This window comes from Prenolepis imparis, unplaced genomic scaffold, assembly GCF_030444845.1.
Source record: "Prenolepis imparis isolate NDT839.2.m4 unplaced genomic scaffold, iyPreImpa1.0 SCAF_5, whole genome shotgun sequence".
NCBI lineage: Eukaryota > Metazoa > Arthropoda > Insecta > Hymenoptera > Formicidae > Prenolepis > Prenolepis imparis.
The window spans coordinates 15,244,069-15,268,416 of NW_028141163.1; the positions used below are offsets into that span (position 1 = coordinate 15,244,069).

Here is a 24,348-nt window from a genome sequence, read left to right on the forward strand (position 1 = left end):
TATTTAAATGTTATATATTTAATGATTTCTTTTACGCGTAACAGGACTGTCGGTTTTTTTTACATTGATATCGTATGTACTTACAGTTGGGCTCTGAACACCATTAACAGAATCAGTGCATTGTTACAAAGCTTAACACGCTTTTTTTGCAAGCCGATAAAATATCACAATATTTTTTTAGTATTCTTCTCGTTCAATATCTCGATATTTTCGAGCATTTTGTTTCAAAGCTTTGTATTTTATTATAACTAAAATTGTAATCATTTTACGCTCAGATTTTAGAATAGTTATTCGTTATTAAACTGGCTGTTGAGAAGCGACGCGGTATAGATAGGTAAATATAATAAGATATTTATATGAAATAATATCATGCATAGCATGAAAAATTAAAGCGATTTAAATTATTCTCATACATATATAATATTCTATTCATATATAATCATATATAACTATCGTAACTGAATAAAAGAGTTAATAAACATGAAATATAGATATGTAATTTGCGCGTGCAAACCAGCAAAATTTTGCGCAACGAAAGCACAACGCACGTGTAATTGTGTTGTAATTTTTAATTGTAAATTTAATTTTAAATATCAAACATTCTTTGCTTCCCTGAAAAGGCCTAAGCAGCACACCAAGAACATTTACTAGGAGAAAAAAATATAAATCTATTGTGTATATGCAACTTTTCACTCATATGTCGAAATTTTCATTCTCAACCTATAATTTATAATTCAAGTATTTAGTTTAAATATTATAATTATACGAATATGTTAAATTATATTATTAGATATTTCATAATGGCTTTATCATATATCATAGCAAAATCCAGCAATGTCACTCTTCGAGAATGAATATTCCCGAATCAAACTTGTATTATCGACAGATGTCAGAATCGACTCGTCGCGAAATCGACATCGTCGAAAAGTGATTTTCGCGACTAACTAGATGAAAAATATTCGCGCTGCAGTTTATATAAAATAAACAAATACCAACGAATTCAATTAAGTGACAGTTAAATCGAAAATAACCATAATCTCCTTAATAATTTCCTTAATAATCTCCTTAATCATTTACGTATTTCTGAAATGTATCCTACAAATGTCACATGCGTCCGATGATTTCTTTGCTTCATGTGCAATGTATATAACTGTAAGAATACGAATAACTGCAAAAATAGAAATGCGACAATTCTCTCTAATCTCTTGCATTTACATTTTTATTAGATATGCTTATAATAGGGTGGAAACGAAATAATAATAATGTCAAAGATGTACGAGGCTTTACTTCGATTGTGGCCTCAATGGCTCGCTACTATAATAGGTTAGTTAATTCTTCAAGAGATTTATTTATATATATATTTCAATCTAATTTAAGGCACAAGATTTTTGCACTCTTTAAATAAAAATAAAATTTCTTATTCCATATATTTTCCAACAAACTAACGGAATAAACTCGTGTCCTCCTGTTATGTACAACGAAATATACTGTAGTGACCCTCTTATGCGTCAGTATTGGTTTGTCAGTCGGTTGGACATCGCCTTATTTAGCGCAATTAATCGACGAGGATCCGCCGTTTCCCATAACGCATGAACAAGCGTCGTGGATAGCCTCTCTATTACCACTCGGACGTCTGTTCGGTGCCGTCATCGGATCTCTCTTCGTGGAATATCTTGGCAGCAAGATGTCTGTATTATTAACTGGATTGCCGATGATCTTCGCATGGATTTGCGTAATTTGCGCCAATTCCGTCACATGGCTGTACATCTTCCGAATATTTTCCGGTAACAATGTTAATTATAACTATTGATTGCCAGCGCTTATATATATATGCAGAATAAATCAATTCGTCAATATAATCTTTCGCAGGGCATAATTTGTATTGTCTTTTATTCCTGTATTTAAATTCTGTATTTAAATAATTTTCTTCAGTTTTATATAAATTTTTCCAATTCTCATTGAACTTGTCATCATGTGCTAATATTTCTAGAGATAATCCGAAATCTCTGTAAATTTATCCAAAGTTATATCACACTAATCAGGTTTATCAATGGGAATGGTGTTCAGTTGCTATCCACTATACATTGGCGAAATTGCGGCGCCATCGATCCGCGGAGCTTTAGTAAGTTTGATTATCAACGGAATGCCCTTTGGCACACTCTTCGGTAATATAATGGGTCCCAATATGTCAATGATGTATTTCGGAATCATCAGCATAATATTGACAATATGCTACATAACTATCTTCCTATTTCTGCCACGGTCGCCGCATTATTTTGTGCGACGCAACGATATGGAGAGGTAAGTGATTTTTATATATATATATATATATATATATATATATATATATATATATAAATTGTTATAATTGTTTCGCAAAGATGTTCAAAATTGTATTCGAACTTTATTATTTCATGATTGGCAAAGAGAGAAAATAAGCGTTCATTTAGAATGCTGAGTTTGATTCGATAAATGTTCCGTAATGATAATATTGTATTCACAGTAATTGTATATAGTGTATTGTACAAATTATCGGTTAATTTAATTCATAAATTAATTACGCGACTATATGCATAATCTACAACAGAGTAAATATATAATTACTGTATAGATTGTGTCATTTATGCTCATCTTGAATATTATCATTATTTTTGAAGAAAGTAAGTAGTAAAAAATAAAAAAAATAGTTTGTTTCGAAAACGCACATTTTACGAGTAAATCATTATTTCAACTTAATATTTTGAAAGATTTTCAATATTTTTCTTAAATTAAAATATATAATTTTTTGAAAAATTGAAAAAAGTCAATTTTTCTCAATATATCTCTATTGTATAACAGTATAAGATTACATAGTAAAGAGAGACGTGAATATTTTACGAGAAATATTTCATATTTTATTCTGACCTACATATATATATATTTTTTTTTTGTATTCCAATTAATATCCGCATTTCGTTTATCTTTCTTTTTATACATATAATAATAGAACAAATTTATTCATGTAAAAAATATAGCCTTATTTAATCTTCCATCGGTCGTGTCGACTATTAAAAGTTAATTTAAATTAGCAGTTAATTTAAATAATGAACCAAAGTGAAAAAGAAGCGATCAAGAAGTCAGAGAATTTTTTAAAAATGCAGCTACTCAATATTGGTTAAATACTCAGACGTAGCTCATGCTTTGAAAAAGTAAAAAAAAAAAAAAAGAATAGAGATATCCAGAGAAATAGAGTACGAAAAAGAAAATAATTATATACTGCTACCTACTTTACATAGGTGTATCTATGTAAAGAATAGATTTATTAAAAGATAGTCACGGTTTAACTGGGATATTCGATATATTCTACATATAAATATTTTTGTAATAGCTATGTAAAACTTAAAATATCACTTTTTTAATTTCTTACTATCGCAATTCCAGAGCGGAGAAATCACTTCAATGGTACTGTCGAAGATCTGACATAAGAAGCGAGTTGGAAGCTATAGAGTATTTCGTAAAGTCAACGCATGCAGTGACTACAAGGGAACGATTGGAGCAAATAAAAATGCCGAAAAATCGCCGTACTTTTACGATCATAATACTACTGTTCATGTTTATGCAGCTCAGTGGACTAAATACCGTCATATTTTATATGGAGATTATTGTGAGGAAGGGGATGGTCACGTCGATCGCGCCTTCGTCTGTAGTAATGATTGTTAATTCAACCGGTACGTAATTGATTTCGATATCAATAATGTCATTATTATCTCTCTTCTATATTACCTCGTTATATCATGAAATATATATATGTGCATTTATCACAACGTACATTAATCTTTTAAGCTCCATTTTTATCCGTTTTAAAATAATAAGGGTTAGACGATTTTTACTTTATCCAATTATGACACAGGTATAATTTTCGGTTGGTGCGGCGTATACGCCATCGATCGTTGCGGTCGTAGAATCCTACTAGCGATCTCATCTTCCGGTGTGATAGTCGGCATGCTATTACTAGGTTTGCATTTCCTTTTACTGGATCTCGATTACGATCCCGGTGATCTCGAGTGGCTTCTCATCCTGTCGCTGATAATATTCATGTCGATGTGCTTTGGACTCGTGCCGGTGCCGAGCACGATGCTGAGCGAATTGTTTCCGTCCAATCTGAAGAGCGTGGCTGGATTTGTCGCCAGCATCACGTCGGCTATTTTCGCGTTTATCTGCACCAAAAGCTATCAGCCAATAGTAGATATCATAGGCGAACAATACATGTTCTGGATCTACGCTGCGATCATCACGATCTGTCTGCTGTATTCGGTCACTTTGGTACCAGAGACGAAAGGAAAAACATTGCAGGTAAATTTATCACACACGATCATTCATCATGATTCTATTTGTGTATGTGTAATTTTACTTGGACATATGTAATGATTTATTAACTATAATGGTTTATATATTGTTACGAAGTATAGAAAGTTTTATCCTGAATTCGATGCAAATGTTACATATTAATTAATGGCAATGTTAATAGGAAATTCAAGACATGATGGCCGCGAGAAATACTACTGAAAGGTCACGACGAGAGAACCGTGTTGAAACTGAAGATACTTTAGCGAATTGAATTCTCTGGAAATATTTAGGAAATAATAATTAATACAAATGTAATTATAAAGATCCAATTACGAAATATGTGTTTCATATACTTTTGTAAATAATATTGCAAGTATATATGCTTCCATTAATATTGTAGATATTGCTAGCATACATTTACATAAATGATTGCAAAAATAAAAGTTGATAGAAAATAAATGTCTAATGTAAAAACTGATTATAATGACTGAATTGATTTAGCAAGCAAATTAAAAATTAGACTATTATAATGTTTAAAATCGTAAGAAAAAATAGAACTGTCTGAAAATGCAAACAGTAATGTTTTGTTTATTGATAAATATACTTGAATTCACAATCGCGTAGTATGAGTGATTTATGATTTTGCTAAAAACTTTCTGTAAAGTTTTCTTCGTGAAATCAGACAAATTTGATATTCATTGTGTAAGTGTAAAATTATACAATAACATGATACATTTTACGATAAGAATAACTAATAAAATAAATAACCTTTTTAAGTTAAATTTATTTCATTATCGCAAAATACAAATCATATACAAATATTTTAGAAACGTAAAATATGTTCATTTGTAGATATAAATCAATTAATAATACATCGAAAAACCATTTATTTTAATATTCAGGTATTATTGGTCATAAGGTATCGTTTAATATAAATTATATGCAAGTGTATGCATACCGATCACTATATTAATTTTCATATAGCTCACAGCTAACACTGATTTTTACTGCTTAACTAATCTTGTTTTTTTATGCTTGTTATAAATAGATATATATCCTTGAAACAATTAAAATAAAACAAATAAAACAAATAAAACAAAATAGAATAAATTAAAATAAAATTAAAATTTTTAATTTGTACCTTTTCTCTCATCTATATATATGTATGTACATTTTGATTATTTTTGTATAAAAAATATTAAAAATTTTGAAATTTGTAGTGCATAACAGCAAAACATTTGTGTAAGAAAAAATAAATATAATAGATGTATTGTTTTATTATTAAATCGCACAATGAATATCAAATTTGTCTGTCATAAAAAATTACACAGATAACATTTATTATCAGTAGCGTCTGTCAAACTTATCAAAATATACAATTTCCGCGATGGTAATTTCTTAATGAAATAATATTGACACAGCATTGACACAGATTTAAGACATTTTTAGAATTTCTTCATTTTTAATTATTAATTGTTAATTTGCTTAAAAGACAAATTTTCTGTAATAAACAAATAAAATTCTTCACACAATTACTAATCCGCTTCATGTATATTATTAAAATGCGCGATTCTCATGATAACAATATAAAGTATAGCGCATAGTTGAACAACCATAATCACAGAAAAAAAGCGATAAGAATAAAATCTAATGCTGAATTTCAATTTTATACATTTTGTCAAGAATCTGTATGTAAATGCAATATTATTTATATCAAGAATTGTTCTATATATTTGAAACCACGTAATTCTTTAAAAAGCAATAAGTTCATTAAATATTATTGATTTAAATATAACAAATATATTGTATATACAATTAAAATAAGTAATTAGTTTAGTTAAAATAATAATTATATAATAATTACACCAAAGATACTAATTATACAAATTTCGCAAGTGTTTTACGTATCACACATTAATAGCTCATTAAAGGTACATTCCGTTTCACGCATGATGCGCATGAAACAACAGAAGATCTATATTATGCGTGACGCAAACTATAGATTTTTTGTCACTTCATATGCGCATCATATGTGAAACGGAATGTACATACCTTAAGAAACACATACGTCACTTATCTAAGTGACGCAATAGTAATTTTTAAATAGCGATTGTCCAGTAGAACAGATATTCTGCTCAAAGGCTCAGTCATAAACATTCTGCGGAAAGATCATCATGGATCATGAGATAGAGAAGAAAGTAATAAAAAAAACGGTTTGGCCTCAATGGATCGCTGGTATCGGAGGTATGTGCGTTTTATATATTAAAGTAGGCCCTAGACGGTCAATATTATTGCACAATATTTGACATTGCACAATATTATTGATCGTTTATATGTTATATTGAAGGTTTGTGCAATATATTGTGTCAATCAAAAGTTTGTTGAAATATATTACGCATGAAATATATTACCTGAAAATATTGTACCGTCTATAAGTATTATTGCGCAATATCATTGTACTGTATAGAAAAGATAATTTTAATATTATTATACAATATTATTGTACAATAATATTGACCGTCTAGAGCCTACTTAATATATATATTCATATTTTATATAATATATACCAATATTTTTCAAATACGTCTATATTATACATTGACCAAATATGCCAAGATTTTATGTAATTTTTAAAATATTTACTCGATAGTCTCGACATCTCGATATTTACATGAAAAACCACTTACATGAGCTTACGCGTATACGAATAAGATAGTCTATTAAAACCAGGGATCTGGACCGAAACAAAATTAGGATTCGGTTTCGATTACGGTTTAATAAAATATTTAATAACTGTTCCGGTTCCAGTTTCGGTTTCTTTATAAATAAAGGAAACCGAAACCGTTTAAATTACGATTTTTTTGGTTACCGTTCCGGTTTTTAAAATTTTTACTTTTCGTTTTTCTAATTAAATTAATTATTTTTAAATTATATTACTTTAAAAAATTATCATTAATTTTTATTTTAACACTTCATATTATACATGAAAATATATAGGTATATTATATAATTATTTTATATAAATTATTAGTATTTATATATTTATATAAATTATTAGTAACATATTATGGCTCTTTTGATACCGCGTACAATTTTTGTAAGTATAATATTTTTGTATCTCTAAAAATAAGGGAGATATTTCAGGTGGACAAAGTTATTGGCCCACCCTGTATATATATATATATATATATATATATATATATATATATATGTATATAGTATATACAATATATAACGGAAAACATACTATTCTCACAGCTATCGTTATTGCGATAATACATGTATTTCAGAACATTTAAAAAATAATTTATTTTTAATTGTACTGCACTTCAAGGAGACAGTTATCATGACATTTCCGCGGCATTTGCGAAAAAAAAAAAAAAAAAAAAAAAAAAACCACGAAAAGAACCGTAAACCGAAAATAATTTAACGATCCGGTTATGGTTCCGGTGTTATAAATTTAATAGAATTTCAATACGGTTTACGGTTTCGGTTCTACTAAAGAAACGATTATAGAATATAGTTATCGGTTTTGGTTCCGGTTCGGTCCGGGTCCCTGATTAAAATTAAAAAAAAATATAAACAGCGACTAATAATTTTTCAACTTTTAGTCACTCTTTTGCTGATGCAAGTAGGAATAATGATGGCTTGGAGCTCGCCGTATATCGCGTATCTGACTTCATCCAAATCCCACATTCCCATAACAACGACTGAAGCTTCCTGGATAGTTTCATTGTTGAGCCTAGGCAGACTAATTGGCGCCATTTCCGGTGCTGTTGCCGTCAATTACCTAGGCACTAAAACAACGATTCTCGTGACTAGTTTACCGATGGCTTTCTGCTGGCTCTTTATAATTGTGGCTGATCGAGCGGAATGGTTATATGCAGCTAGGTTTCTAGGTGGCATTGGTCTCGGAAAAACATTCGGCTGTTTTTCGCTTTACTTAAGCGAGATCGCGGATCCTACCATTCGCGGAACCCTCATATTTCTAGGTACGTGCTATATGTAATTATTAATTATATATATATATATATATATATAATTACATATATAATTACATATTATATATATATATATATAATTAATGTACATATATATATATATATATATACACTGAGAGAATTCTCTCTTAGAATTTATCCTGAAAATTATGGTGATTGTGGGACAATATGGTATGAAAAGAATTTTATGAGAACTTCTCTGATTAATATTTATCACAATAAAAATAATATATATCACAATAAAATATAAAGCATGTTTGATTAATTTTACTAAACTGCATAGTGAAATTAATCAAAATTAATTTTACTAAACTGCATAGTAAAATTAATCAAACATATTTTTGTAATAGATATTATTATTTTTATTGTGAATGAAACATAAAATTCTTTCCATACTATATTGTCCCACAATTACCATGATTTTCAGGGTAAATTTTAAGAGAAAATTCTCTCTGTGTATGTATGTATGTATGTATGCATGTATGTATATGTATATATAATTATAATATAAATCTTAGCAAAAGTGCGAAAAATGCTAGAAATTGAGATATCTCGTTGAACAACTGACGATTCTATCTGTGTAAAAGTTTTAGCATGAAAAAATCTTTTCCAATTATGTCACAATACAAGATAATACGTTTCAATGTTTAATAGCGAATACTGATAATATTGCTTCCTGGTTTATAAAGCCAAACAAAATTTACATATGAAAAGGAAAAGCAAAGAAATCTAAAGAATTAAAATATATATTAGCGTTAATAACAGACAATTGCGAAAAACTAACAAACTTTTAAACTTTTTCTTGCAGCAATGTCTGGCTTATCGGTAGGTTATCTAGTAATATGCATTATGGGTGCGAATTTAATGATGGATATCTCTGCTAGCATATGTCTCGCCCTTTGCTTCATATTGATGATCATCTTCATCTGGTTGCCGGAATCGCCGCATCATTTCGTCAAGATTAAAGCAGAGGAGAAAGCCCGAGCGTCGATACTCTGGTATCACCGTAAATGTGACGTGGAATCAGAGTTGCAGAGCCTGAAGAAATTTATCGAGACGAACAATAGCTTAAGCTTCATAGACGTTTTAAAAGAATTTAAAATTCCGCATATCTGCAAAGAGTTAGTGCTCGTGCTTGTGCTCTTTATGTACAGTCAAATGTGTGGTTTCAATAATGTGTTGTTCTACATGGAAACCATCCTGCAAAGCGCCAACGTAACTATCATAGAACCGGCGACGGTCGTGATTATAGTTACCGTAGTCGGGATTGTTACTTCTCTGGTCTCCATGTTGTTGATCGACAAGTTTGGCAGACGAATCCTGATGATCGCTTCCTGCGTGTCTGTCTCGACCTCTTTAATCTGCCTGGGTACGGAATTCCAGCTTCTCGATGCGGGTTATGATTCCGCTGATTTGCAAGCACTACCTATCTTTTCGGTGTTTCTTTTCCAAATGGCTATTTTAATCGGTATCTTGTCAATACCCTCTACAGTACTAGGCGAGATATTTCCGTCACACGTTAAGTGCATGGCCGGCTGTTTCAGCAGTTTCATGGCTGGACTCTTCGCTTTCATATCCACGTCGACCTATCAGCCTCTAGTTGATCTACTTACGGAGAAGTATCTGTTCTACATCTATTCTTTAATAATGATAACTGCCGTACCATTTACACTCTTCTGTATGCCCGAGACCAAGGGCAAATCCTTGCAACAGATTCAGGAAGAATTGACGAAGAAAAGTTGAGTCGGGAGTACGTTTATTGAATTGCACCATTGCAAGCAATTTATAGCGATGATTTATGAATCTAGTGGTAATGCGATAACTCATTTTCTCGCGTTCATTGCAAGAAGTTTTGTATGACATATCAATATCAGTGCCAAGTAACGCTGCTACGGCCAATAACGATCTGACAAATTGTAATCTCACGCGATATTTTCACTCGGTGCTAACGAAGCAGGAATATCTTGTCGCAGAAAAAGAGCTGCGAATTAATGAGAAATAGTCGACGAATACACAATATTTTCAATCGTTGCTTATTATTGACACACGCATTTTATTTTTATACATATATATATATATATATGTATAACAATATTAAAAAATTTTTATTTTTTATTTTGTTGACTATACGAAAGTATTATCTAACTATAGTGAAGATTATATTAAAGGTTGCGTTATAATAAATAATAATAAGTGATAAGTATTGATAAAATTTTATTAGACGCACCGGAGTGACACGAAATGGCTTGTAATGCAATGTAATTGTTGTAAAGAGTTGTAACTCTAATTCTTATCTAATATTTTTCTTTCGAATAAAATTAAAGTCACGGATTTTTTTACGATTATAAGTACATTCCGTTTCACGCATGATGCACATGAAGTGACAGAAAATCTATAGTTCACGTCACGCATATTATAGATCTTCTATTGTTTCATGTGCATCATGCGTGAAACGGAATGTACCTTATATCATTTATAAGATTATGATATTTACAAATGTAAACAAAATAATGTTGTAAAATAAGAAACTATTTCATTTTTGTTATCAGCAGTTTTCAAATAAGCGTGATATATTAAATTATCAGCACTTCACAAAAACAAACACATTTCGGATATGATAGAATCTCGAAAGATACGGAAAAAATGACTTCAGACGAACTCTCTAGTTCCGCTAATAATCAAATAAATAAATGTAATAAAAAGTACAAGCTATTTCTAAATTATCTGAAATTAATATATCTCATAACGTAATTAAGCAACAATTGCATAGAATTTTATGAACTAATCTGACAGTATCATTCTTGCTTAATTCAAATGCTAATAAAAAAACAATGTAATTATTTTTCTTTACGGACATAAAGCACCCTGTAACATCCGCGACGAAATTCGGTTAATATTTAATTTCACAGATTAATGTTTCATTTGAGCGATCACTAACGTTGTTTTGATAACTTTGAGATACAAAGCTCTGTAAATTTGTATATACAAAGCTCTGTAAACTCATTAATATCTTATCTCGTACCAATAGCCTTGTGTATCAAATAATAATAATAAATAAGCAAAATAATGAATAATGAATAAGCAAAATTGTGTAGACTACAAAAAGACAAGCAATGTATACATTATGATTAATGACGTTACTTTAAAAATAAAAAAAAATGTAATACAAAAAAAATTATATGTTGAAGTACATTAAACAAATAAGACATATCATATTGATGTTTAAAATAGTGTAAAAAAATATTTTATTAAGAAACAACACGAAAAAGACATATTTCAAAAATAATTAAGGAATAGAATAAAATAATTAAGAATTAATATATTAAATAAAATTTGCGTTTCATTTACATAATAAATCCTGCTGCGATATTTGATCGAACATCATGAGCATGCTCTCTTAGTATGCTGACATGTACTCTTCACTAGGATTTTAAATTCATTATCGTAAAATGTGATTATGCTGCAAGAGGTGTATAAACCAATAACTATAACCACCACATAATGGACAAACGTTGTGTACGCATAATGTTCCGTAATGCACCAATTAAATTGAAATATAAGGTAACGCGTGCACATTTACTTGCATCAAAATGCTTGTGTTTTATTTGCCTACGTGCTGCATTTCGTGCACGTAATTGGTAGAATTTTCCTTTGCGAAATAGAGGTAATACTCCATACACGCTGTATGGAATGCGTAATAAAAAGAATTGTCCGTGCATAAATGAAGAAGAAGGCACATTCGCGATGTTGTTTAAATAACGCTGTCACGGGTACGCGCGTGAAATTCTAAGTAGATTACGCGATTTATTCGAAAGCAGGCGGAAATTCTCTTGGAAGACACTTGGTCCTATTTAATTTAGATAGTAACGGATACCGTTCTGTCCTCTCATCTGCGCGCTTTCTTTATGACTTTCTATCTCTTTACTTCGCAAGGGTCGTTAAAGTTTAGTACTCGTAAAAAAAAGTATTATCGTAAGAGCATTATTTCTATCGTAGAATTAAACGCAATAATTTACGAAACGACTATTTGATGAACTTTAATAAAGTAAATAAGAATTATATACCTACAATACAATTGCGTATTTTTCTCTTATCAATAGTATAAATGTGAGTATACATGATACGCGCATTTTAGATTAATAGAGCAATTAAAAGCGCTATTATTCTGACGCCTGGCTGCATCATCGGGGAGGTTAAAAGCAAACGTATAAATGGAACGCGCCGCTACTGTTTAATCTTTGTTATTGTTTGATTGACTGGCATACAACAATGAACAAGCAAACAACGGAACTTACTTTACCTCGCAATTACTGCAACTCTCAGCTCAACGAAAATGGCCTCAATCGGGCGCGCGGGACACGACGTCTTTCGCCGCCGCGAGAAAGTTCCGCGTTCAAACCGCGTAACGAGCAGAGAGTGTAATTGCCAGCGGAGCGCAAACTCGATTGTCCTCTGAGAAACCCCCCACGTCCGCTCCGGAACTACCAATCACATTAGACCTGTCTGCAAGTAAACCCCGAGACAATTATCCTTCACCGCTACCCAGATATTCATATTTTACGGCAAACAACCACCGCTTACACACCAATGGATATATTATGGCACCTAGACAATATAGTATTATTCGATGGTTTATTGTCAAGTTTAACCAACTCGTATAATTAGACACGACATGACGTATTGGGATTGAATATATAATTAGAGTTTCGTATATAGAAATCTCTCATTAAATTTGAAATTTCTCTATAATACGTATATTTTTAACATATTACGTATTTTATAAAAAAGAAAAAGAAAATATAAGTTAGACACAGTATATGTATATATAAAGCAAGAACGCTCAGAGAGTTCCTTATTTTGTGAATAAATCATCCACGACGATTCATTCTGATTACCGTACAGTCACTCGGTATAAATGAAAGGGAGGATTTACTCTCGTCGTATGCCGCTAAACCGAAGACATTCATTTCGTTCGCCTAAATCTCTGACGTCCGCGTTCTCGCTTAATTTTCGCGAGAGTTATTCCTCACGCGAACGGAGAATATTTTCGTTCTCCTATGTAAGAATAGCTCGTGCTTGAGCTGAAAACGAACAGGCAGGCAATAACGAGAATTCTTAGGGAAGCGGCCGCGAATCAAGCTCGGAATCTTCGCATGCAATTTTGCAATGCAATTACCTGTCGCCAACGATCTCCCGCGTTTTCCCCAAGTTTCTCCATTCGCCACTCTCCTCGGAATTTTAAAATTCAACAAACCCTGAGAGAAAGAGAAAGAGTCGTTTTTCCGTTCACTGTCAGAACATCTCTTTCTCGTTTTCATTACACGAATCGACTGATCGACCGTAAGAATCAAAGAAACCGCATGCGATGCTCGCTCTGACACACGCGTAAAGAATCATCGTAATTTTATTGATTTAAACACAGAAGACACTTTTCTCTCTCTCGTTTTTACACGCAATTATAGTTTTTATAAAAATGAACAAAATCAAATAAAATTTATAGTCTTCTATAATCGTAACAAAAAAAATTGTGCAATACTTTCTATATGGAATTATCAAATTTAATTATATCAATTATTATCATTATTATTTAATTTCTTAATCATAACTCAATTTGTTCTCGTGAATAATACTATCGTAATAATATCATGTTTACGAATGTTTGTATCAATCAAGCATTTGTCAAAGTTCAATTTATACACACACAGTATAATACAAGTTTCATATTTCTTTTGCTGGAAGCTAAATCGAAATTCTGTCTCACGCTTAGTGTATATAATGATTATAGAGGATTACAGAACCGGCATCAAATTGCCAGAATGGAAATAATGACATGTTTGTATTGGTTTTGATATCAGTGCAACACGACGTTGCACATTAATTCTGGACATTTGTAGAAAACAGCGAATAATCAGATTATTAGTGAAAGCGACGTTGTATATTAAATTATCTCGACATAAAATGACAATTTTAAACAATCATTTAACCGGGAAGCAATCTATCTCGAATTCATTCACTGTATCATTCATTTATTAACAGTGAAATAAATGCAAATCAATCATAAGAAAGATAATTTGCATTGCGAAGAAGCTTCCATGCGACGAAAGAAAAAGATTATTGCGTGCGATGATGATGGAGGTTATTGTTGTTTTGCAAAAAAGAAACGATTTTGGTTGACTGCCAAGTCGCAGTCAATGGAACAGAAAGAAAAGCACAAGAAAGAAAGAGGGAATGGCAAAGACTCGGATGAAGAAAGGTCGTCGATCCATATTTTCGTGGCACAATTCTCAGCGAGTCGTGGAAAGCAGTTTGATCTGTTTCGAGCGAATTGATGATCTTCGCGACTAGCCATGCATTGTATTACAATGGCTACGAACACCTTTTGTATAACCAATAGTCGACTGTGTAACCATATATCGCTTTCGATAGCAGGTTGACACAAGTAAAATTAGATTAATATTCATTAATATTCAAGTAATTTAATTTTTGAATAATCCATAAAACCATTGTATTTTTATATATTTTTAATATCGATGATCGAATACGTGAAAATTCAAGTTGAGATATTTCCAATTAAAAAGTAAAATCTTTTACTTTCTCTTTTTTTAATAAGATGAAAGACTTTTCTTTAGAAACCGTGAGCTCTCGCTAGTAGCTTTAATAACATAATAGTATTAAATTAAATAAAATTGATCACAATTGAATAAATTAAATTAAAATGAATTTATTCGCAATTTCAGCAAAATATATCTATGATGATCGATGAGTTTTAATCATCAATATACGGTACAATCATTACGGATGGACACTTTCCAGGAATAAGAAAAAAAAAATAAAAGAGAACAATTGTACGTATACACTGACTATATAGTACATGAATATTTACACAAGGGAAATGAGGCTGCAGGAAACGAGCGGAAGCGAGGATTCGCATGGGACTGATAGTCGGCCCGACAGTACTCTCATACCAATATTCCTTTCTGGTCCATTTCCACTGTATTCTTGCTCACTTTATTCCGCGTGCGCTCTTTATTTTTTCCATCCCCGTCAATCTCTTTCATACTATTCTTCTCAGTAGAAGCCAAATATAGCATTATTTATATTGCAAAGCTATTCATCTCGCGAGTAGCCATGTCCTTTTTTCAAGGAACTTTATGTTTAAAAAAAAACTTTTATTTTACAAACACTAGCCAAATTCCTAAAAGAAATATTTGCCAAAACTTGATTCTTTTTATAACTTAGTTTTTAAAAATTCCTAGAGTTTATATATTAAAATTTCAACTATTTTATATTATTAATCAATTTAAAAATATTCAATATTCTAAACTCTAAACGTTACAAAAATATATAATTCCAAACAATTTTTTCATCGTGTATGATTATATGGATATCAAAATTTTTACTTAGAACGATCTACATATGTACATATATATGTATTTACTAAACTACTGTTTAAAGGATTTATTTATTTAACGAACCTCCACCAATCATGCGTCCCTAATCTACGAAGAAAGCTCGTAGAACGATCCATCTTAATTTACAGTAGACGCGCACAGGTAATTAGTCCAATTAATATCAGCCGTCGGAACTTACGGTGATTGACCGAACTAATGAACAATCGTGATTAATCCAATTAACGTTTTGGTGCTGAGCGTTTTAATGACTTCGATCGTCAACAGTCAAGGTCGGTGATCAACAATTACTGTTTTCGGAAAACAATATGAATCTTTATTGATTGTTATATTTTCATTTTGTTCCTTCTATAGATGTAATTGATTATAAGTAAAAATTGATTGTTGCAAACTCAAGCAGTAACGATCAATCTATTTCGATACATGCAGAAATCTCTAAAAAAATTCCAAAATATATTTTTAAAAATTTTTATGCAATTCTTAATGCACCATAGTTTCTTCCAAATTATATTTTTGATGTGAATATAATCAAAGTTACAATTTCTAAACGATATTTCTCTGTGCGCTATAAAAAGAATTAGTGTTATAAAAAAATGTAGAAAATTTTTTCAAGATTTCCAAAGATTTTTAAAATCTTCGGAAAAATGTCTTTAGAAGATCTTTACAAGATGTTCGCCATCTATAAATTATATCTTATAAACTATATTAATATCGAGCTTTCTCCCTAACTAAAATCTTAAGTACAACAATATATAACTCTCTTTCCCGCCCGTTTCATATAACTTTGTTGCGATAATACCGCGGCGAAAATCCGGATTAAATTTGTACAATGCAGCGACAAGTTTCGAAATAGACTGCATTGTCGAAAAGTACATTGCCGTTGCTCGCAACAGCGAAGAAGTCTCCGGTGTTGGGAAAGATTCGCAAGTGGAAAGAGTCGAGTGCAGACTAGGAAAAGCGGATGCGAGAGTCATCGTCGTTTCAGCACGTCGATTCGGTGGACCCCGTGTCCTCTATATACGCGATTATCCTGACGGAAAGTAGACGAAGAGCGGGGTTACGGTACCAACGGGAATATTCCTTTAGTCACACTGCACGACTTTCCTTCCTTTCTTTATCTCTCGACTTTCTCCGTGTGCGCGCGCATCGTCGATGCATCGCAGCAAGATAAAATACGACTAGTACTCTCATGAGAGTGTCAATGTCGAACACTCTCGAGATTACACGGTCTCTCGAGAATATTCTCTCGCGAAAATATCGAAGTAAGTTCCAAACACAATCGAACAAAAATTCGTTACCAAGATAAGTCTGCGACGAATAATAACGAATCGTGGGAATACATGCAGAATCGGAAGAACCAAGAAGTTTGTATCCGACGACAGACGCGATAAAGGTGCATTTTTATATTAAATCGCACTTTTATGTAGGAATCCAACTTTTAGAACTATTAAAGTATAGTTATAGCTGTAAGTTAATAATATTTCAAATTTCAACCGCGGAAATGTGGAGGAAAAATTGATTATCTCTGATTGTAAATCAAAGATAAAATATTACTAAACAGATATATATATATAGTGTATGTACGTATGAGTTATTTACTCACCGAAAAGCATTTAAATATTTCGAACATCTCGGAAACAAGTTAACATTGTAGTGGGGAATGAATAAAAGAGGAAGAGAGCAGAAAGAGAGCTTTGCTTCCGCGAGCAACCGCGTTACCGTGCAGATGGAGTGTAAGGAGACGGCCAAGGTTTGCCACTTGTCTCTCGAGAGCTTTGCTTGCCTCTAGAACTCTCGAGCACTTGGTTAACACAAGGTAATTCTGTTGTAACGTAACATCTTTGAGCACGCTTATTCTCAATATTCTGATAATCTCGAAGAAAATTAAGTAATCGCTAAATGATACAACACCTTACAGTAGAGATATACAAATTCCAGACTGATAAAAGAACATCGAAGATAATATGGCTTAAGATACAGTAATTTAATTTATTTTGATTTCTGGTTGCAAACGGATTGACAAATGTTTTTACTTATTTATGCTTAGTTAATATAAAAATATAGTGTCAAAAGTATTTTTTAAAAAACGAACAAATGCACATCAAACGTTTACAATATAGAGTAAATAAACATAAAATATATAGAGCACTATATTTTTTGGAAACTCTCTCTTTTCAAATTCTTTCATATTTTCACGTTGTGTATACTGAGTTTTAATTATCGGCGATTAGAATAATTAATCTCTTGCATAAAAAAATATGTTGCAGAATAATAACTTTCGATTGATAATAGGTTTGAGTAATTTACATTAAACAAAGTACAAATAAAGAGAAATATGAATAAAAAACAAAAATAGAGAAAAAAATAGATTTACAAGTTATATACACAGTATGCTTGCAAAAATAATAAAAATACAGGAATAATAAAAACACAAAAAGAAAAAGAATGCAAACGAGCAGTTTCATATGCTGTATGTGTTCAAAATGTTTTACATGCATCCGCACGTGTTGCGGACTCACGTTTAACTTTCCAAGCCGAGCATCAAATCACGGAACCCTTGAGGCTACAAGGGTTGAGGCTTTACTCTGCCCGACGCGAGAAACGCGCCCACTTCCGATTTCAGGATTCAAAGGAAAATACAGCGTAAGAGCAAATATAGCTCCCCACGCGTTACCGCACATAAATGTTTGAAAAATAATGTACTCATATATGACATTATATATAACGTTATAAGAGAATATGCCAATATATCTCACAATTATGAAAAAAGATCAACTCTGCGCAATAAAATAGACGATTAATAAATCGGCAATTAATCACACTCATCAAAATATTTCAAAAAACTATATAACAGTAAAAATGTCGCAGTAATGAATACGCTGTCATATGTGTTTTTCACAAAATTGAAAACATCCATCACCTTTGAAAAATAAAAAAATAGAAACACGTCAAGAGAGGAGAGAGAGAGAGAGCTTCTCGCAATAAGTTCCAACGCTTCACTGCGACTATATTTAGAGAGATCCCTAGTAAGTTGCACTTTAAAACTCACTTAATCTATTACTTGATGCACAACTTTGCTCTTAAAGAAACTTCTTTTGTAAACGACTTTACCGAGGTATTGCATTTCAATTTTGAGTTTTCCATATTATATATATGTCAATAAAAAAACTATATAATTTTTTTTTCAAAAATTATAAATTATAAAAGAAATCTAATTCTTGAATGAAATATTATCTAAATCTAAAATATAAAAAAACTCAATTATTATTAAGAAAGACAAAAAAAAGAAGCTATTGTGATAAAAGAATGCAGTTGAATTAAAAAAAAAAAAAAAAAAAAAAAAAATATATATATATAATATATAGAGAATTAACCTACATTCGTGCGTGTTGACTTTCAGGTGCAATATTGCGTGTATCGCGCGAGTATAGTCTTGCTAAACCGATTAAGGGATCAAACTCGAAGTACAACAGTGAATAAAAGGACGGATAAGTGACATAAATGAGATGAAACTGAGAAAAAGAAACGAAAGAGCTCTGTGAAAAACGTGACTAGTTTATTCCAGTTTATCCCGCGGTTTCTCCACTCCGTGGATTCGCCTCGCCAAACTTATCTATCTCCTTGTAGAAATCTCGCCGAATCTTCCCAAGAGAGGATTTAGCTAGGCGCGATAAAGCGAATCCGCAGTTACGCCCGCGGCCGCGCGAATTATATCGCTCCGGCTTATCCGGAGAGAACGCGAAGAAATTATTGCAATGTTGTCGCGGCCGCAAAAACTTTTTCTTTCTCCTAAAGTCAAGTTATTGGCCGGTAAATCGCTCTAACGTAAAGCCGAAAAGCCAACGAGCAATGTTTGTCGATGTACAAATGTCTATGATATGTCTACATGTATACAATTACAAAATAACATTTGTAGTTGCAATGTACATTCAATTCTACCTCCGAATAAAATAGGAATATCACATAGATATTATATATGTAGATGGCAGATAGTTTAATTCATAAGAATGCACATTGCTCATGAAGAAAATCTTAAACTGTATATTTTTCAAAACAATGTCAATATATCGAGAACGCGCGCCGTAAGATACGCCGTTGATTACATAATTTTATTCATTCTTACGGAAATATATTAAGACAAATTAATAACACTGAGAGGCAGAATACGCTATAGAAAAGGCGCAAGACTGATCAAATGAAGCTTCTGACGAGCTTCCGTTTTCCGTTTACGCGAAATGTCTGATGAGACTCGAGTGCTCGCCGTTATTATTGTACGTGCTTGAGTGACGAAGGTTTCACACCGTTCAACAAGCCTTATGCGCACATTAAGAGACTATTGAGTTTCAAGAATACTGACGTTTTAGCAGTTGCTAAAGAGCATCTATAGTTTTCGCGAAGAAAGGACTTCGCGCTTTGGAGATTGGATCTGATGAATAAAATGTTACGCTTGGGCGCCTCGACATCTTAGAATCTCTTTGCGAGAGAGGCTGTGCTAGAGGCACATGAGAGAACTCGGAAATTATATACGAGCTCTGCATGTACAAAATAACGAAGCAGCTTAACTGCTGGTGTTTCTTGCCGTATGTTGTATCAATTTAATTGAAATTTCCGTAAAAGCCGTAGCCTTCTAAATTAAAATTTCAGGAAAAATCGAGAAAATTTTTAATAAAAAAAATTAATTAAATTAAATAGATATTTTTCCCCTATAATTACCGATTAATGTATAAAAAAGAAAAGTTCGAAAGAGAAATATGTGCCAATTGTAGAAATCATATTGTATATCTAACGTCATTTTTACGTATTTCACGAGACGTTTGGCGTTACAATAGCACAGCGCCAATCGCCATTTATTACGCAAATCTGTTAACGCACCAATCGTCCGAGTACGACGTTCGACTGTTTGTGTAATCAATGATACACCGCAGCAATTAACGTGGTTGAATAATCAATACAGTTTAACTTTAATTCTCGCGAATTTCGTGCATTTACCCTCCCCGATCCATTCGACTGTTTGGTCATTATCGATTCATTGCGAGATAATAATTTCCACAAACAGAGCTAACATTTCGAGAAACGTTGAAGGCTTTCGTGCATATTACACTTGTTTAAGATTGTGTTGTGTACGACCATATTGACACAATTAAAACTTTTACACAATATAATTTTCACCGCTAATTTTAATTTCAGATAAATAATTTCACGTATTGCTCCAATATGTTTTGATGCACGGAACGATACAGAAAATTAATTATCTAAAATTAAAATGCGACAAAGAAAAAGTATAATTTATAATTTAATAATTTATAAATTTATTTAATAATTTATTTTATAAATATAAATCCATCCAGATCAATCATAATAAATATAATTACAAAAATAAATATAAAGATAAAAAATTACGACGTTATTCACATCCCCGATTTTTATTGATACTATCCAATAAAAAAATATTATGCCCAATTACAGATAAATACGGCAACGACGATAAAAGTAAATGTTATAAATAATTAAATATGTTCGGAAAAAGCTTTTGAAAGCACACGGGGAATATTTCGAACACAACGCTCCTGAACAGTTTCGAATTTCACCGCACGTGCGACTACCGGGAGACATTTTCAATCCCCCGAGGTACGTCAAAATTGCAAAGTTTTGAGTCGGCGAAAGTACTCAGACCTTTTTCATGCGACCCGAGGATCGTATCTCATTGCTCGGATGAATTCTGCTACCGAAATGATTATGTTTGGCAAACGTGATCAGCAAGATTTCGTCAGCGAGTGTCCAGTAATATTCTATTTCTCGTTATTTTTTCTTAAATGATTTATAAGCTTAATCAAATACAATTGCATATTTGTGTATATGTATTTACAATCTACAATATCAAATTTTATATAAAAATTAGCAAGCATTTTCATTTCTTTTGCAAATATAACGCAATTTTTTATTAGTAAAATGTCTTAACAATACGATATTTTTAGATTATTATTTATTTTGGGAAACACCTCGAAAATCTTTTACGGAAGATTAGAATGTGTTAGAATAATAAATTTAAAGCGAACGCGAATCTGGCTCAATTTTTTTTTAATGTTGCATTGTTACATGCACGACGATATGCAGTTGTAATCGCAACACGTACGTAATGGATGTATGTATGTGACGAAAATGAGGCGACTCGCCAACGATATCTAAAATTATCTGATGATAGGAATCAAACGATGTTGGAAATTGTCCACACAAAATTGTTCCCTTGAATAATAATTTGCAATTTTATACATACGTGTGTGAAATACACACGCGACATTTGATCAAGAACTACAAATACGTGATGTATATGTATTGATGTAATATAAAATCGATGTAACTTTTTTCAGCGTACGGTAAAAATATGACTCGCCATAATGTCACAAGGACTATCTAACACTGCTGAAACTGCAGCTACATGGGCGTTAAGCGATTGGCTCGCCGTGAATTGCCCTCCGATCTTTCACATCCTTACTTTCTTCCTGCGACTTCAATCTTTTCACTTCGTGTTTTCGGTCTTTTAAGACATCGTTTATCCTAATTTTTCCTCGAAAACAGGATAATCCAAGATATCCATTCTTCGACGTACTTTTACTTCATTTCCGGATTTGTTGCAATTTTATTGCGATAATTGTTTAAGCAAAAATCTAACATTTTATTATGCAAACGGCTGGCAATCCTCGGTTAACGTCCTAACGTCCACACGATTTGCACATTTAAGATCTTTTCAAGACTCGACTTGTTTCAAACATGTTAAGAATTCTCGTTTAGACACGCGCTACAGTGCACCTTAGCTTGGAAAATCTCTGAAAAGCGAAAAGAAATTCGTGCCACCGTTGCCCGTCATATTTTTTCGTGTGCACCAAGTAGTACCGAGCGTAGTTATCTGTCTACCTATCTACGTTCTTCTCCACGATCCCGTAGCCCCTTCATCTTTCGACATCTCCAACGATTCGCCAGCGTACCTTCCAGCCAGATCTTCATTTCCTGCTACTTCCTCACCGTTTCTCTCTCTGCACCAGCGACCCAATAAATATCTTTTTCCCTCCAGGAGACACGAGTATTCGCTTTCTTCGTCTTTCGATCTTCCTCCTTCGGATCGTCGCCCTCGAATCCCACAAGCTGCTGCCTCTTCGTTACTACGTCGTCGTTGCGGGCGGCGTCTGGCGGTCCAGGAACTCCTTCGGAAATCCTTCAATGAAATCCTCGAGAGCTGGAGTCCGAAGCCCTCCGTTGCTGTAAAGCTGGGTCCTACCGGATCGATCCGCCCTCGAGACGAGCATCCTATGCCGGCAGGAAGAAGAAGGTGAACGTGCGAGAGAGAAATGAGCGCAGGTGTGGGCGGATACGTCGTGATACGTAGGTGAATCGCTCGAAACGAGATAGTCGAGAGCAACCCTGAAGGATCGCGCTGGAGCTAGAGAGTTGGGTTGGGCGGTCGTAGAATGGTCGACTCTTGTAAACTCTTGATAGTGATGTAGCATCAAGATATATAACGTTCGTGAAGATACAGATATATATACATATATATGTGGTAACGCGCTTCATGCACGTGCTTGTCGTATTTGTCGAGAAATCGAATATTATCGTTCCATTATTCACCGAATCAGAATACAAAATCTATCTCACGAGATGATGTATATACTTCCAGACTCAAATAACCGGCAATCGTAACGTATTTTTATCGCCAAAATAAAAACGGCTCCCAAACGATCGCGGTAGCGCGATGTCCTTCGACACTTGGCAAACACGTAGACAAAGTCACGCTCGTTAATCGCGGATTGTTTGCATGCGGAAAATTTATGAGCAGCAATCGGCGGTTGCCAAGAGCAGTCGCGAATCAACGAACACGTGGTGCTCTTTCGTAACTTTTCCTTCAACGATCTTGGCGTGGAATTCGACTGGTCGACTCTCTGGTACGAATTCTCATACCAATCGAATGCGGGATTTAATAAAAGTTTGATGAAAGATCGTCGCTCTTTGTTCCCACGAGTCAGTAGACCACGGCGAATGTCAAAAGCACACGCAATTCTTATTCTGTTGGTATGCCACTAATTTTTGGAAAATGCATTGCTTTCAACAAACTCCAAAAAGAAATTCGCGTTGCAAGCGCATACTTATTGAAATTTTTACGACGCAGTCGTGAAATACTATAACGAAATAAAAGGATGATTCTTTTCTACATTTTATCAATAATAATTTACAACTGTAAATGTAAGTCAATATCGAAACAATTTTTAAATCATTCCTTTACTTCCAAAAAGAAATATTCTTTTATTTTTTGTAGATATACTTTTTTCTTACGATTAATTATTCGGTATAAATTTTGACGTATTAATTTAACAAGTACGTAAATAAAGTTAGTTAATTATAGTGATTGGTACTGTGATTATCAAATATTTCATTAGTGTTTAACCATAAAAAAATTTCATACTGACAGGAAACACCTTCAATAAGAAAACAATGTAACAGTCAAAGGACAGGCAAAGAATAATCCGGCCATCACTTCTCGAAAGCGACAGGGGGTGAGCTTCCTCGCGAGCACTTTACTTTCGCGTAACTATCACTTGAAATGGCCTACTTTCTTCTGGTAA

General features: G+C 32.7%; 2 protein-coding genes and 1 long non-coding RNA gene across 4 annotated transcripts in view; 2 read left to right on the top strand and 1 right to left on the bottom strand.

The window, feature by feature from the left end:
* Positions 1-24,348, bottom strand: part of LOC145935924 (uncharacterized) — a 70,622-nt gene that overhangs the window by 21,089 nt on the left and 25,185 nt on the right. For both annotated transcript variants that reach the window (XR_014425302.1, XR_014425301.1), the window contains one exon: positions 12,628-12,830. This is a non-coding gene — a long non-coding RNA (uncharacterized LOC145935924). The remainder of the gene's footprint in view (positions 1-12,627; positions 12,831-24,348) is intronic.
* On the top strand, positions 1,272-6,447 carry LOC145936061 (facilitated trehalose transporter Tret1-like). Its single transcript, XM_083037940.1, has 7 exons — positions 1,272-1,323; positions 1,494-1,784; positions 2,043-2,301; positions 3,421-3,707; positions 3,890-4,332; positions 4,508-4,637; positions 6,434-6,447. Exons 1-6 carry the CDS (start codon positions 1,272-1,274, stop codon positions 4,595-4,597), a joined length of 1,422 nt encoding a protein of 473 aa, XP_082894066.1. The 3' UTR covers positions 4,598-4,637; positions 6,434-6,447.
* On the top strand, positions 6,468-11,455 carry LOC145935921 (facilitated trehalose transporter Tret1-like). Its single transcript, XM_083037724.1, has 3 exons — positions 6,468-6,570; positions 7,938-8,318; positions 9,136-11,455. Exons 1-3 carry the CDS (start codon positions 6,501-6,503, stop codon positions 10,068-10,070), a joined length of 1,386 nt encoding a protein of 461 aa, XP_082893850.1. The 5' UTR covers positions 6,468-6,500; the 3' UTR covers positions 10,071-11,455.

What these genes read in the sequence shown, in the direction of transcription:
- LOC145936061 (XM_083037940.1), top strand. Translation starts at nt 1,272, where the DNA reads ATGTACGAGGCTTTACTTCGATTGTGGCCTCAATGGCTCGCTACTATA. An exon ending in ATGGCTCGCTACTATAATAG is followed by an intron (nt 1,324 to 1,493) that starts GTTAGTTAATTC and finishes AATATACTGTAG; the next exon opens with TGACCCTCTTATGCGTCAGT. An exon ending in CATCTTCCGAATATTTTCCG is followed by an intron (nt 1,785 to 2,042) that starts GTAACAATGTTA and finishes CACACTAATCAG; the next exon opens with GTTTATCAATGGGAATGGTG.
- LOC145935921 (XM_083037724.1), top strand. Translation starts at nt 6,501, where the DNA reads ATGGATCATGAGATAGAGAAGAAAGTAATAAAAAAAACGGTTTGGCCT. An exon ending in ATGGATCGCTGGTATCGGAG is followed by an intron (nt 6,571 to 7,937) that starts GTATGTGCGTTT and finishes TTCAACTTTTAG; the next exon opens with TCACTCTTTTGCTGATGCAA. An exon ending in CGGAACCCTCATATTTCTAG is followed by an intron (nt 8,319 to 9,135) that starts GTACGTGCTATA and finishes TTTTTCTTGCAG; the next exon opens with CAATGTCTGGCTTATCGGTA.